This window comes from Ascaphus truei, chromosome 4 (genome assembly GCF_040206685.1).
Source record: "Ascaphus truei isolate aAscTru1 chromosome 4, aAscTru1.hap1, whole genome shotgun sequence".
Lineage (NCBI taxonomy): Eukaryota > Metazoa > Chordata > Amphibia > Anura > Ascaphidae > Ascaphus > Ascaphus truei.
Genome location: NC_134486.1, coordinates 258943050 through 258959217, shown reverse-complemented (window position 1 = coordinate 258959217; position 16168 = coordinate 258943050). Strand labels below are relative to the sequence as shown.

The 16168-nt window shown below is 48.6% G+C and overlaps 2 protein-coding genes across 5 annotated transcripts in view; one reads left to right on the top strand and one right to left on the bottom strand.

Moving 5' to 3' along the window:
• The window catches only part of RPS12 (ribosomal protein S12), a 248085-nt gene that overhangs the window by 85603 nt on the left and 146314 nt on the right, over positions 1-16168 (bottom strand). The gene's annotated exons all lie outside the window — the stretch shown is intronic.
• The window catches only part of SLC18B1 (solute carrier family 18 member B1), a 136620-nt gene that overhangs the window by 77583 nt on the left and 42869 nt on the right, over positions 1-16168 (top strand). For all 4 annotated transcript variants that reach the window (XM_075597344.1, XM_075597346.1, XM_075597345.1 and 1 more), the window contains 4 exons: positions 2059-2215; positions 5663-5799; positions 6630-6731; positions 7789-7880. In XM_075597344.1, the coding sequence (XP_075453459.1) occupies positions 2059-2215; positions 5663-5799; positions 6630-6731; positions 7789-7880 (488 nt within the window). The remainder of the gene's footprint in view (positions 1-2058; positions 2216-5662; positions 5800-6629; positions 6732-7788; positions 7881-16168) is intronic.

The following is a 16168-nucleotide window of genomic DNA, read 5'->3' as shown; positions in this document are numbered from 1 at the left end:
CCCCCACCGGCACGCCCCCCCCCCCCCTGCAGCCACATGCCTCACCAATCATCCCCAAGGTAAGGCTGATTTATGTATATGTGTAGTGTGTGTGTGTGTGTGTGTGTGTGTAGTGTGTGTCAGTGTGAGCAGTGTGTGTGCAGTGTGCAGTGTGCAGTGTGTGTGCAGTGTGTCAGTGTGTGCAATGGTCAGTGTGTGCAGTGTGAGCAATGTGCAGTGTGCAGTGTGTGTCAGTGTGAGCAGTGTGTGTGCAGTGTGAGCAATGAGCAGTGTGTGTCAGTGTGAGCAGTGTGTGTGCAGTGTGAGCAATGAGCAGTGTGTGTGCAGTGTGCAGTGTGTCAGTGTGTGCAGTGTGAGCAATGAGCAGTGTGTGTGCAGTGTGTCAGTGTGTGCAGTGTGCAGTGTGTGTGCAGTGTGTCAGTGTGTGCAATGAGCAGTGTGTCAGTGTGTGCAGTGTGAGCAATGAGCAGTGTGTGTGCAGTGTGTGTGCAGTGTGCAGTGTGTGTGCAGTGTGTATGCAGTGTGTCAGTGTGTGCAATGAGCAGTGTGTCAGTGTGTGCAGTGTGTGCAATGAGCAGTGTGTGTGCAGTGTGCAGTGTGTGTCAGTGTGAGCAGTGTGTGTGCAGTGTGAGCAATGAGCAGTGTGTCAGTGTGTGCAGTGTGAGCAATGAGCAGTGTGTGTCAGTGTGAGCAGTGTGTGTGCAGTGTGAGCAATGAGCAGTGTGTGTGCAGTGTGTCAGTGTGTGCAGTGTGAGCAATGAGCAGTGTGTGTGCAGTGTGTCAGTGTGTGCAATGAGCAGTATGTGTGCAGTGTGCAGTGTGTGTGCAGTGTGAGCAATGAGCAGAGTGTGTGCAGTGTGCAAATTTTTTTTTTTTTTTTTTAACGGGAGCCACGGGAAAACCGCGTTATAACCGAATCGCGGTATAGCGAGGCGCGTTATAACGGGGTTTAGCTATATATATATATATATATATATATATATATATACAAATACAACTGTATGCTCATCTGCATGTCTTAGGCAGGTCTGCAACCCCGCCTTTCCCCATCATCACCCAGCATACAGCACTTCCACTGCAGCAAGGGATTCTGGGAAATGACATGCAAAAGAGCACACAGTGTCACTTTTTGCCTCAAAAACAATTTTTAACATGGTTCCCTATAGGCTTAAGCTTGCTGCATGGTCACAGCTTTGAGCACAGCCAGGGTTAAGGTGCATACCCAGAAAACCACCCACAGACAGCTGTTTCAACCTTGATGGGTCTCATCAGTGTGGGGTTGATTTTAACTGGGTATGGGTATATATATATATATGTATATATATATACCACACTTATTAAGGTTATGGTGGGTAAAAAAAAGTGACAAAAACCCTCCACAGTAAAGCATATAGCAAATGGAAATATTACTGTATGTTCATTTGCATGTCTTAGACAGGTCTGCAACCCTAACTTTCCCCATTATCGCCCAGCACACAGCACTTCCACTGCAGCAAGGGATTCTGGGAAATGACATGCAAATGAGCACACAGTGCTACCTTTTGTCTCAAGCTCATATTACACGAGCAACACTTAAGCCAATGCATGCTGCTTTAAACACAGCTTTTAAGCATAGGTTGGGCTCAGATGCATAGCCAGTAAACCCACTCACAGACATGTTTCAACCTTGATGGGTATCATCAGTGTGAGGTTGGTTGTGCTGGCTATGCTCGTTTGAGATTAAGAGTAGGTATTCACCACACTTATTAAGGTTATGGTGGGTAACAAAAGTGACAAAAACCCTCCACAATATTGCTCATTTGCATGTCATTTCCCAGAATCCCTTGCTGCAGTGGAAGTGCTGTGTGCTGGGCGATAATGGTGAAAGACAGGGTTGCAGACCTGTCTAAGACATGTAAATGAACATACAGTAATATTTACAGTAATATTTACAGTTGATATATATATATATATGTCATTTTTTACATGTTGATTAAAAAGTATATAGAAATGGGTTATGTTACTTTTGTTTTAGTTGCTTGAAACAATTAAAATAATTTTCGTTCCTATAACCTGCAGGGATGTCTTGAAATTTTTACCGGCCTGGGCCTTGTCATGGGTCCTCCAATTGGAGGTTTTCTGTACCAATCATTTGGTTACGAGGTTCCATTCATTGCCGTTGGCTGTGTGGTCCTACTGATGGTGCCACTGAATATTTACATCCTACCAAAATATGGTACGTGCTTCTTTCAGTAATATAACATGAATTCATACTGCAAGCAGTCTATTTTGTGCATAGGTTAAATGTTACTAAATGTTACTAAAAGAGAAAATATGCCTTTGTTTTCACATTTTTGTTTCCTGACTTTATTAGGGAGCTTAAGGTCAGAACAAGGATGTAGTAGGGGATGTAATGTGGGCAAAGTAATGCGTAGTAGGGCATGTAATGTGGGCAGAGTAATGCGTAGTAGGTGAAGTAATCTGTGGGAAGAACTGGGGTTACTGTACCTTCACCTCCACTAGTAATTGCACTACCCTTATGCCCATTCAGAATTGAAGCAGTATTTTAATTACTCCATGTTTACTCTGATATCTTCTCTTGTACAGTTCTGTCTATTATCCCTGTTGTCCTATATGCTGAAACAATTAGAGAGGTTGTTTTTGTATTCTTATTTAGTTGTTGTTTATTATTTCTAAACGAATACTATGCATTTTACTTACAAAAATATAAGTTGTGAAACTGATCATTGGTTCAACCTGACCGAGATCTCAGAGCAGATTATTTGTGTTTTTAAACATTTGAAAAAAATGTTCCATTTAAAAAAAAAAAAAAAAAAAAAAAAGCTATGGTGGGTAAAAAAAGGTGACAAAACTCCACCACTGTACAGTAAATAAAAATACCACTTGTGGTGCGTTTGCATGTCTCAGACAGGTCTGCAACTCTGTCTTACCCCATTATCACATAGGCCAAGCTTATAGTGCAGTGCGCGCGACCGCTTGACGTCATTTGCGCGGACCGTGTGCGCGAATCCCGCACTCTATGCAGGCGACAGGCGGGATGTGATAGGGGATGTTGCGGAGGCGTGGCCTATGAAATCATGTGAGTGATGTGCCATTATTGGCTGAACCGCTTCACGTGGCAGCCGTATAGAGAGACAAATTCATTTGTCTTCTGGATACTGCCGCTCGGTAGTACCTCCGCCTGGTTGCGGTCGCGTTCATAATCTGCAGCATGATGCACAACAAGGTATGTGTTTTGGCGCGATGCGCCGTCAACGCAACTACAGTTGTGTGAAAAAGAAAGTACACCCTCTTTGAATTCTATGGTTTTACATATCAGGACATAATAACAATCATCTGTTCCTTAGCAGGTCTAAAAATTAGGCAAATACAACCTCAGATGAACAACAACACATGACATATTACACCGTATCATGATTTATTTAACAAAAATAAAGCCAAAATGGAGAAGCTGTATGTTAAGTGCTAAGGAACTGATGATTGTTATTATGTCCTGACAAAATTTTTGTCTTCTCAAGGATCGCGGTCATGCTTCTTCGCTCGTGCTGTTCCACGCTCTATAGCTGGCCGTTATAAGAAGAGGTTTATTGTTTGCTCTGCGCGTGCCATCACTGCCACTATAAACGCTGCCTAAGTATTACTGGCTATGCACTTCTGTAACTTTAAAATGGATAAGAAGTAAGGAGTGACACACTGTGTACTCATTTGTATATAATTACCCAGAATCCCTGGCTGCAGTGGAAGCATTGTATGCTAGAAGATAATGGTGAAAAGCAGGATTGCAGACCTTTGTCTGAGACGTGAATGTGCTCACACGTGGTATTTTTATTTGCTGTACCAAGCCTTTGAGTAATATACATGTCCTTCTAGATTTACAAATGTCACACTGTCTGTAATAATACCTATACAAAGTGTTCATTAATATGGAGTCCTACTGATGTTCACACTTATTTGAACTTTTGCAGTTTCATTCCTATATCGTTAAAGTCGTAAAAAATAGTGATGAAAACATCATGTGTCTAAGACCTAGATCACAGTGTTAGAGACTGGAGTGAAATATTGTAAGGCATATGCTGACTCATGATGATGAATTGATGAATATGACTTTTTTTCTTGGGTGTTATTTCCTCTTATTTTATAATCCTATTGTAGTCCCTCCTCAAGTTATATAATCTCTACTGTAAATGTCATTATTTCTATAATGTTGTGGCTGTGATAGAAACAGATCAAGCAGATTGTTTTTAATCCGTACTAAATTATTCTGATTCCTACCAAATTTAGAGATGAAATTAGTATAAAATATTCTGTAGCCTGTTAACTCAAGCAAATGTTTTAAATACCTACTCTCCCATGCCAGACTTGCCATGAGTACTGGGGGAAAATGAAATGGGCGGGGACAAAAAGTATTGTGGCAGTAGAATAATTATTTGTGTTGCACTTGGAGGCTTGGAAGTAAATAGTGATGCAGTATTACTATATACTGTAACATGTTTAGCTTTGTATAAGATACCTGTTGTAAGTGCAATATTGAGGGAAAATTACTTACCTACAGGCTAATGAAAATTCAGTAGCTGAGTTACAAATACTGCACCATTTTCATGCACAATGCATTGCTGAGCAGATAAATGCAGCAAAAGAGCACGTTCTACACCCCTGTATTAAAGCAGTTTTAAGGCTTCATCTTATGTTTTGATGCCAGGGAATGAAACATCTGGGTCAATTATGAAGTCACCAGGAAAATACAATTGGGAGAGATTTTCTGGGTGTTTGAGTCATGGGCTAATTAAACAGCACAGAATTCAGTGGAGGAGAACAAGAGCACGCTCCCCTTCTCCCTCTTCCCACTCTTACTCCTTCTTAGGCTGCGTCGTGCGTGTGATTGTGTCCATGTGACGTGCGGGCGCGTGGAAACGGGAGGGGGCGCTTTGTGCAAGAAATCAGTTAAAACTGATTTCTTGGCGTGACAGGCTAGTCACGTGAGCGGTTCGCCCAATGAGGACGAACCAGCTCTGTGACGTCACTGGCACACCCCTAGACGCCCATGGACAGCGCGCGTACCATGGCCAGGGAAAGCACCCACTTTCCCTCAGCCTCCGCATGGCTCAAATGTCTATGGACGCAGCCTAAAGTTGAAGATACTGTAATAGAACATAATTTTCATGTTGTACATAGGAGGGGGAGAAAGTTTGTTTTAATTATAGTTATGCGTGTAACCCCTCTCTTTTTACTATACCTCAGACTAAACGCCTTCTGCGGGGGCCTGTCTGTATACTTATGTTAGTGGACAACACGTCTGTGTGGGGCCAGTAAACGGGACACGACACTTGGATGTATATAACAGGTTTATGTATAGGACATGTAGATATAGCAAATGGGTAATCCATAACCACGTGATCCTTACGAATATGATCACTACATACAAGGCACAATACAACTTATAACATTACAGTTCGCCTAAGCGCTGTGCATGTATGTGTGTTATCGTCCACGTTATGCTTCCCAATCCATGATGGTCAGGCCTATATGTGTAGTACCAGTACACCGTTGGAGCTCATGTATTGTCGCTGTAGGTTGCAGGTCTTTAGACACAGGGGGTTACATGTGCATATGTGCGTTGTAGACCTAGTAAACATCCTTAACTAGATTTCCTTTTTCTACACAGATTCTGTTCCTGGCCAAGACTCCTTCTGGATGTTATTTACAATTCCTAAACTTCTGATATTGTGCTTTGTTATATTTTCGTTGAGCTCATGTTTGGGGTTTTTGGATCCAACCCTGTCACTTTTTGTTACAGAAAAAGTTAGTAGCTTTAATTTACTACTTATGCTTATACAGTATTTCAAACAGAGTTCTACATCTAATTACAAAGGCAGTTTCTGTTTTTAGATTTGTGTGCACCCTGGATAGCTTTTGGCTTTTATGTTGTGTGAAGAAAGTTTACTAGTACTTTACATGGATACTTTAAAGGTGCAATCCAAGCCGTTTTTTATTTTCTTATTTTTTTTTACATAGGGTTGAAGCAGGGGATCTCCGGAGCTGAACCCCGTTAATTTCAGCTCATGTGACTCCCTGCACCCCGAGATACTTACCTTCAAAGGGTGTGTCGGTATCTTGGCAAAGTTAGAAGCTGAACCTGATGACGTCACAGCTTCCTATTGGCTCACTGAGTGCTGAAGCGTGGAAACTCTGCCATTACACGAACCCTGCTAGCTGATCGCACCGGCTACAGGCACTCCCTACAGAAGTCTGTATATCCGGAAGCAGGGGGTCCCCAGAGCTAAAAATGTGTGGGGTACAACTTTGGAGACCCAAATGGCCCAAAATTGTGCACGCTTGGATTGACGCTTTAAGGGAAGTTGGTGGAGTGAAGATCCAAATTAAAATCTTTGCTTCCAATCAGTGCATGTTCTTTAGGCGCTGACCATGCAAAAACGAATATCATACAATATAATCCGTTCCTGACCAGAACTGACAAACAAACCTACTGTTTCATATGTAACACATACAGAAATAATGTGACCTAGGATATTCCTCTTTAGAAGTCAGTCTATTAAGTAGAAATGTATTTCTAGTCAAACACAATATTGATTAGTAGTGATACAAACCATGTCTGTTTCTTATATTTTCAGTTTCATTTACAAGTTGGGTACGTTGGTTTGGTATTCCTGGGACTTGCCTTGTCCTATTCTCTCAGTTCACCACTTATGGGACTGATAAGTGACAAATTGCCTGTAAGTATAATATCTACACGATTCCTTAATGCTAAATATCTTCTGCATATACCTTCAGAATGTACAGTATATAGGTATACATAATCCTAATTTTCATATTCAGTATATTAAATCATATTATTATAGAATATAAATATGTTACATACTATAGCATACAAGAGCCTCTCTTCAGTTGCATCAACATTGACAGTATTCCAAAGACAGGTATTATAGGCTTCTGCACATTGTACAACAATCACTACGTCACGAGGCTTCTGGCCATTCAACTACCACCACCATTATAGCACATTACATTTTGTACCTAACAGAAATTCGCTACATATTCTCAAAAATGTACAAACCAGATGAATTTTGTAATACTATTCAAAATAATCCACAAAATGTAAAGAATAATGGAAAAATATTGAAAGTCACTGTGCAGGTCATGTTTAAATTCAGTTTACATAACATTTTATATACTACCATATGTCAGGTGACCAGATGTTCCGGTTTAACCGGGACAGTCCCAGTTTTTAGACCTCTGTGCCGACTTTTTTTTGCCACTGTCCCGGTTTTTATCGGCGCCAACCACTCGTGCGCTGGAGCTTACCAGCAAGCGCCGATCATGCATGCACACGAGCACCCAGCAAGAGCCGATCAAGCATGCGTACGAACACCCTGAACACCGATCGCGCATGCACACTAGTGTCTGTCACATGCACAACATTTGTCCCGGGACAAATATGGTCACCCTAAATCCATATGCTCAAAATTATGCGCATATTTTTCTAATTTCATTTTGCGAATCAACTTCCACATGAACACATCTCTATTACCTAAAAGCCTTGTATCTTTGTTAAAAACATATTTGATTAGGTAATGACTCGATGTTTCTCCACATGAAATTGCCCCTTGTGAAAAAGAAAACAAATGATGAAAACCAAGGCAAATGACACATTTGGGCTTAAGAATTTTGTTTCAGCTGCCCATGTTGTTAAAAATCCTGTCTGTGCATCTTTTTTAAATACTATTTTAGTTTTCCTGTATCTCCTAAGGCCTTTGTTTTGACTTTGTTTAGGGATTGAGGAAATGGCTGCTCATTACTGGCAATTTAGGAACTGCAGCATGTTTTTTTATGCTAGGACCTGCTCCTATATTTCACATTGAGAGGTATGATAATGTGTACTTCTTGCTTTCCTTTCTTTCTGTGCTCTAATACAGCGGAGCGCAAAGTGGGGGGTGCGACCCCATGTGGGGGCGGGAGATTGTGCTGGGGGGGGCGCGGGCAGTTGCAGAGGCCCCTCACTCTTCCCCCAGGCATTTAAATTAAATGCTGGGGGATCGTGTGAGGCCCCTGCAACTGTTTACGTACCGGGATTCAGCGGTCTGTGTTGTGTCGCCATGGCAACGCAGCGTCAAATTACACAGCGGCACCATGTGACCTGACGTCACACGCCCCCGCAGTGTCATCTGACGCAGATGAAGGTAGGCGGGAGGTGCGAGAGCCGGGGGGGGGGGGGGGCGGGGAGAGACAGGGGGACGCAGCACTAAAAGTTTGCGCTCCCCTGCTCTAATATGTACAGTAAATGTGCTATTTGTATTAATAATGAATAGTGATATATGTAAACAGTTGGGTATATTACTGTAATAACTAAAAGTATGTAAATAGTCTGAGTTTATGAATAAATCTTTATTTTCTTGTATATCTTTATAATTTTGATGAAAAACCTTCTGTACTGATAGTAACTTTTGTACTTTTATCTATCGGTGTGCACACTTCTAAGCAAAAAGAAAGGGGTACCTCAGTTAAAAGCAGGTAATAAAACTCTTATAAACACACTTGTAGGAATACTATTCAGCCTTCAGAGAATTAGGCCTGGGACATAGTGGCGTGAGCAAGGCTGGGCCGTGCTGAGGCGCGCTCACACTCGGCACTGAGCCCCGGCAGCCGCAATGAGAGCGGCTTTATCAGGGGCTCGCGCATGCTTCCTCACGCTTTGGGAAGCGTGTGTCTCAGGAAGTTTTCAAATTTGGCGCTCGCCGGAGCGCAGGGCCGGTCACGTGAGCGGTTCGCCCAATGAGGGCGAACCAGCTCCGTGACGTCACTGGCCCGCCCCCAGACCCGCCCCTGACACACCCCGGATGGCGCGCTGTGTAAGGCCAGGGAAAGCACTGCTTTCCCTGAGCCTCAGCGCGCCTCCGCACTGATTTTAATCACTATGTCCCAGGCCTTAGTCTACAGTGTGTAAATTAGTTATTGAGTAGATCAGCGGTGCGCAAACTGGGGGGCGCGCCCCTCTGGGGAGGCGCAAGATTGTTTAGGGGGGGCGCAGGAAGCAGCGGCGATTTTGCCAGGAGCAGAGGAAAAAAAGCCGTCTGCAGCTGCAATTTTTCTTTTGGCCATTAGGTGGCGCTGTGCTACACAGCTACACAGCAGCATCTCCTTGCTTCCTGCATCAGCGTGTGTGACATGGGGTGAGGGGGTGAGTGAGACTGGGACATGGGGGAGGGAGACTAGGACATGGGGGAGTGAGACTGGGACATTGTATTGTATTGTATTGTATGTCTTTATTTATATAGCGCCATTAATGTACATAGCGCTTCACAGCAGTAATACATGTGGTAATCCAATAAATAACAGATAATATAAATAACAGATCATGGGAATAAGTGCTTTAGACATTAAGGAAGAGGAGTCCCTGCTCCGAGGAGCTTACAGTCTAATTGGTAGGTAGGGAGAACGTACAGAGACAGTAGGAGGGAGTTCTGGTAAGTGCATCTGCAGGGGGCCAAGCTTTATGTGCCATGTGTTCAGAATAGCCACAGTGCTATTCATATGCTTCTTTAAGCAAGTGTGTCTTAAGGTGGGTCTTAAAGGTGGATAGAGAGGGTGCTAGTCGGGTACTGAGGGGAAGGGCATTCCAGAGGTGAGGGGCAGTCAATGAAAAAGGTTTAAGGCGGGAGAGGGCTTTAGATACAAAAGGGGTAGAAAGAAGAGATCCTTGAGAAGAACGCAAGAGTCTGGATGGTGCATAACGAGAAATTAGGGCTGAGATGTAAGGAGGGGCAGAAGAGTGTAAAGCTTTAAAAGTGAGGAGAAGAATGGAGTGTGAGATGCGGGATTTGATCGGAAGCCAGGAGAGGGATTTCATGAGGGGAGATGCTGAGACAGATCTAGGAAAGAGTAGAGTGATTCTGGCAGCAGCGTTTAGGATAGATTGTAGGGGAGACAGGTGAGAGGCAGGAAGGCCGGACAGCAGGAGGTTACAGTAATCAAGACATGGGGGAGTGAGACTGGGACATGGGGGAGTGAGACTGGGACATGGGGGAGTGATACTGGGACATGGGGGAGTGAGACTGGGACATGGAGGGGGGTGAGACTGGGACATGGGGGGGTGAGACTGGGACATGGGGGGTGAGACTGGGACATGGGGGGGTGAGACTGGGACATGGGGGGGTGAGACTGGGACATGGGGGGTGAGACTGGGACATGGGGGGGAGTGAGACTGGGACATGGGGAGGAGTGAGACTGGGACATGGGGGAGTGAGACTGGGACATGGGGGAGTGAGACTGGGACATGGGGGGTGAGACTGGGACATGGGGGGGAGTGAGATGGGGACATGTGGGGGAGTGAGACTGGGACATGGGGGAGTGAGACTAGGACATGGGGGAGTGAGACTGGGACATGGGGGAGTGAGACTGGGACATGGGGGAGTGAGACTGGGACATGGGGGAGTGAGACTGGGACATGGGGGAGTGAGACTGGGACATGGGGGAGTGAGACTGGGACATGGGGGAGTGAGACTGGGACATGGGGGAGTGAGACTGGGACATGGGGGGTGAGACTGGGACATGGGGGGGTGAGACTGGGACATGGGGGGGGGTGAGACTGGGACATGGGGGGGAGACTGGGACATGGGGGGGAGACTGGGACATAGGGGGGTGAGACTGGGACATGGGGGGGTGAGACTGGGACATGGGGGGGTGAGACTGGGACATGGGGGGGTGAGACTGGGATATGGGGGGTTGAGAGTGAGACTGGGACATGGGGGTGTTGAGTGAGGCTGGGACATGGGGGGGGTTGAGACTGGGACATGGGGGGGTGAGACTGGGACATGGGGGGGTGAGACTGGGACATGGGGGGGTGAGACTGGGACATGGGGGGTGAGACTGGGACATGGGGGGGAGTGAGACTGGGACATGGGGAGGAGTGAGACTGGGACATGGGGGAGTGAGACTGGGACATGGGGGAGTGAGACTGGGACATGGGGGGTGAGACTGGGACATGGGGGGGAGTGAGATGGGGACATGTGGTGGAGTGAGACTGGGACATGGGGGAGTGAGACTAGGACATGGGGGAGTGAGACTGGGACATGGGGGAGTGAGACTGGGACATGGGGGAGTGAGACTGCGACATGGGGGAGTGAGACTGGGACATGGGGGAGTGAGACTGGGACATGGGGGAGTGAGACTGGGACATGGGGGAGTGAGACTGGGACATGGGGGAGTGAGACTGGGACATGGGGGGTGAGACTGGGACATGGGGGGGTGAGACTGGGACATGGGGGGGGGTGAGACTGGGACATGGGGGGGAGACTGGGACATGGGGGGGAGACTGGGACATAGGGGGGTGAGACTGGGACATGGGGGGGTGAGACTGGGACATGGGGGGGTGAGACTGGGATATGGGGGGTTGAGAGTGAGACTGGGACATGGGGGTGTTGAGTGAGGCTGGGACATGGGGGGGGGTGAGACTGGGACATGGGGGGGTGAGACTGGGACATGGGGGGGTGAGACTGGGACATGGGGGGGTGAGACTGGGACATGGGGGGGTGAGACTGGGACATGGGGGGGAGTGAGACTGGGACATGGGGAGGAGTGAGACTGGGACATGGGGGAGTGAGACTGGGACATGGGGGAGTGAGACTGGGACATGGGGGGGTGAGACTGGGACATGGGGGGGAGTGAGATGGGGACATGGGGGGGAGTGAGACTGGGACATGGGGGAGTGAGACTAGGACATGGGGGAGTGAGACTGGGACATGGGGGAGTGAGACTGGGACATGGGGGAGTGAGACTGGGACATGGGGAAGTGAGACTGGGACATGGGGGAGTGAGACTGGGACATGGGGGGTGAGACTGGGACATGGGGGGTGAGACTGGGACATAGGGGGGGGAGACTGGGACATAGGGGGGTGAGACTGGGACATGGGGGGGTGAGACTGGGACATGGGGGGGTGAGACTGGGACATGGAGGGGTGAGACTGGGATATGGGGGGTTGAGAGTGAGACTGGGACATGGGGGGGTTGAGTGAGGCTGGGACATGGGGGGGTTGAGTGAGACTGGGACATGGGGAGTGAGACTGGGACATGGGGAGTGAGACTGGGACATGGGGGGTGAGACTGGGACATGGGGGGGTGAGACTGGGACATGGGGGGGTGAGACTGGGACATGGGGGGGTGAGACTGGGACATGGGGGGCTAAGACTGGGACATGGGGGGGTGAGACTGGGACATGGGGGGGTGAGACTGGGACATGGGGGGTGAGACTGGGATATGGGGGGTTGAGAGTGAGACTGGGACATGGGGGGGTTGAGTGAGGCTGGGACATGGGGGGTTGAGTGAGACTGGGACATGGGGAGTGAGACTGGGACATGGGGAGTGAGACTGGGACATGGGGGGTGAGACTGGGACATGGGGGGGTGAGACTGGGACATGGGGGGGTGAGACTGGGACATGGGGGGTGAGACTGGGACATGGGGGGCTAAGACTGGGACATGGGGGGGTGAGACTGGGACATGGGGGGGTGAGACTGGGACATGGGGGGGTGAGACTGGGACATGGGGGGGTGAGACTGGGACATGGGGGGGTGAGACTGGGACATGGGGGTGTGAGACTGGGACATGGGGGGGTGAGACTGGGACATGGGGGTGTGAGACTGGGACATGGGGGGGGTGAGACTGGGACATTTGGGGGGGGGGTGAGACTGGGACATGGGGGTTGAGACTGGGACATGGTGGGGGTGAGACTGGGACATGGGGGGGTGAGACTGGGACATGGGGGGTGAGACTGGGACATGGGGTGTGAGAGACTGGGACATGGGGGGTTGAGAGTGAGACTGGGGCATGGAGGGGGGGTGAGACTGGGACATGGGGGGGTGAGACTGGGACATGGGGGGGTGAGACTGGGACATGGGGGGTGAGACTGGGACATGGGGGGGTAAGACTGGGACATGGGGGGGTGAGACTGGGACATGGGGGGGTGAGACTGGGACATGGGGGGGGTGAGACTGGGACATGGGGGGGTGAGACTGGGATATGGGGGGGTGAGACTGGGACATGGGGGGTTGAGACTGGGACATGGGGGGGTGAGACTGGGACATGGGGGGGTGAGACTGGGACATGGGGGGGTGAGACTGGGACATGGGGGGGTGAGACTGGGACATGGGGGGGGGTGAGACTGGGACATGGGGGGTTGAGACTGGGACATGGGGGGGTGAGACTGGGATATGGGGGGGTTGAGAGTGAGACTGGGACATGGGGGGGTTGAGAGTGAGATTGGGACATGGGGGGTGAGACTGGGACATGGGGGGGTGAGACTGGGACATGGGGGGGGGTGAGACTGGGACATGGGGGGGGGGTGAGACTGGGACATGGGGGGGGGGTGAGACTGGGACATGGGGGGGGGGGGTGAGACTGGGACATGGGGGGGTGAGACTGGGACATGGGGGTTGAGACTGGGACATGGTGGGGTGAGACTGGGACATGGGGGGTGAGACTGGGACATGGGGTGTGAGAGACTGGGACATGGGGGGTTGAGAGTGAGACTGGGACATGGGGAGGGAGTGTGAAACTGGGACATGGGGAGGGAGTGTGAGACTGGGACATGGGAAGGGAGTGTGAGATTGGGGCATAGGGAGGGAGTGTGAGACTGGGACATGGGGGAGTGAGTGTGAGACTGGGACATGGGGGTGTGAGTGTGAGACTGGGGCATGGGGAGGGGTGTGAGTGTGAGACTCGGATTTGGGGGAGTGAGTGTGAGACTTGGACTTGGGGGAGTGGGTGTGAGACTGGTACTTGGGGGAGTGAGTGTGAGACTGGGGGAGGGGTGTGAGTGTGAGACTGGGACTTGGGGGAGTGAGTGTGAGACTGGGACTTGGGGGAGTGAGTGTGAGACTGGGACATGGGGGAGTGAGTGTGAGACTGGGACATGGGGGAGTGAGTGTGAGACTGGGACATGCGGGAGTGAGTGTGAGACTGGGATATTGGGGAGTGAGTGTGAGACTGGGACATGGGGGAGTGAGTGTGAGACTGGGACATGGGGGAGTGAGTGTGAGACTGGGATATGGGGGAGTGAGTGTGAGACTGGGACATGGGGGAGTGAGTGTGAGACAGGCATGGGGAGGGGGTGTGAGTGACATGAGGGGGGTGAGTGTGATATGGGGAGGGGGGGTGAAAGAGCTACATGGGGGGGTGAGAGATAGACATGGGTGTAGAGGGAGAGAGAGGGGTGGCCCGGTATTAAAGGGGTTGCACCCCATTTGGCCACCCCTGACCGCACCAGGGAGACAAGGGGTTAACTGGGCTGAGGTCCAGAAATGTGATGTAACCCTTGTTATGACATGTAAATTTATTTCCCCTGTTCCATTGTAATGTCTGGTTACTCAGTGTTTGCATCACACACACACTAGAATCCATCCGGGAGCACAAGGGTTAATAATTCTTTAATGATTATAGCTCTTTGTGTAGTTTTCCCGCCTTTTCAGGCACCATTTTGCAGGTCCCCATTGGCCGCCATTAGGGCTCAATGCATTTCAATAGAAATTTGTGCTGTTTTCGTCCTGTTTCCTGTAGTGACCAGCAGGTGGCGTCCGAGAGGGAGAGCGGCGGTTTCCCATTGAAAGTCAATGGGCTCATTGACTTCAATGGAGATGCCTCGAGGTAACCTAGTTGGCTGCCGTCCAGACCGCAAACCGCAAAGCGGATACAATGTCTTTCAAAAGAGCTAAAATCACTGGGTCAAGTTCAACGTCAATTAGCGTGGAAATAAACTGTTTTAGGGCACCTAGGGATAAAATTCTTTTTGCCCCTAGTTCCTAAGCGTCCCCCCACTCGACCACCACCGGGTCCCCGAATCCTGGACCCCCGATAAGGGTCGAACCAGATAGAGCGGGTCGCGCCATAGGCTTTGCCGGCGGCGGCAGAAACGGCTCAGAAAAATGACTAAGTGAGAAATGCTGAATTTTAGGAATCCATATCTCCGGTTCCGGAGGGTTCAGCGGATCAGGGTTTGGGGTATCTGTAGCCACTGCTCCGGAATCGCTGCAGAACCATCCTTGACCCGCTTGGACCAACCCGACGGAGTATGGACCCCCTTAAAGTTCGGGACTTTTCCCATAGACTTCAATGGCAGAAAACCCCCATTGACTTCAATGGCGGCGATTTACCATTGAAAGTCTATGGCGGAGCTGCCCGTTGTTTTCAATGGGGATTTAGTGAAAAGCTGAGATTTCTTTTTCAATGGAGATTTTTGTATTAAAATGATTTAATGTGCATTTGTGTAACTCCGGTTTCTTAGGTCGTAGCAAGTCGCTTTTTTGACCATATGGTGTCCCAGTTCTGGCAATGCGAACTGGGAAGTTTGGACCTGCTAAACCTAACAGAACCGGATATTTTAATACGTTTATATTTTATGCTTAATAGTGTATCCTAAGGTAGGGATAAGTTCAAAAAGGAAATTCTTTTGGGCCATAAGGTAGCAGATGGCCCTGGGGACGCCGCTATGTCTAGGATTTAAGTGCTGTTCAAAGAGTTTTATCACCCTCACTGTTTATCCGAAGCCCAAACCAGGGCAGGTCTTAAGTGTTCCAGTTAACACCTTTCAACAAAGGTTTTCCTGCCAGAACTCCAAATAGTAGACTTTCTGGCATTCCTGACGTAAATGTGGGGCTTCAGAAATGAGACCCCCAGAGTTCTACTGCCCATGTGCCAACTAGCAGGGGGGCATGGGTCAGAATGCTTTCCCACGTTAGTGAGTGGCTGGAGGTAATTGTAAACCAATCCCCTGTGCTTAAGGTTAAGAATAGAAGGAGAATGGTTTATAAACGGCTGTCCACCCATATATCCTTTGTCTTCGTTTGCTGATATGGTTACCTGATATCACCTGAATGATTTCCTCACTGCTGAAAGAAATGCTACATCATACTTCTCATTCCCCAACCCTTAAGTAAGTGTACTTCTTGTTTGTTATTGTATTATCTGTTGTGTTCACCTTTATTCTAAGGAATAAATACAATTTATTATATCTTAAGCCTCGTTCAGTTCAAACCCAATTATTTTTGTGTAATATTAATAAGCCTGTGGAAGCTATCGTCACAGGCGTATTAATATAACTGGTGGCAGCTGGTGGGACTGAACTGGACCTGGATTACAGTATTCTGCGGGGTACTGTGATCCAG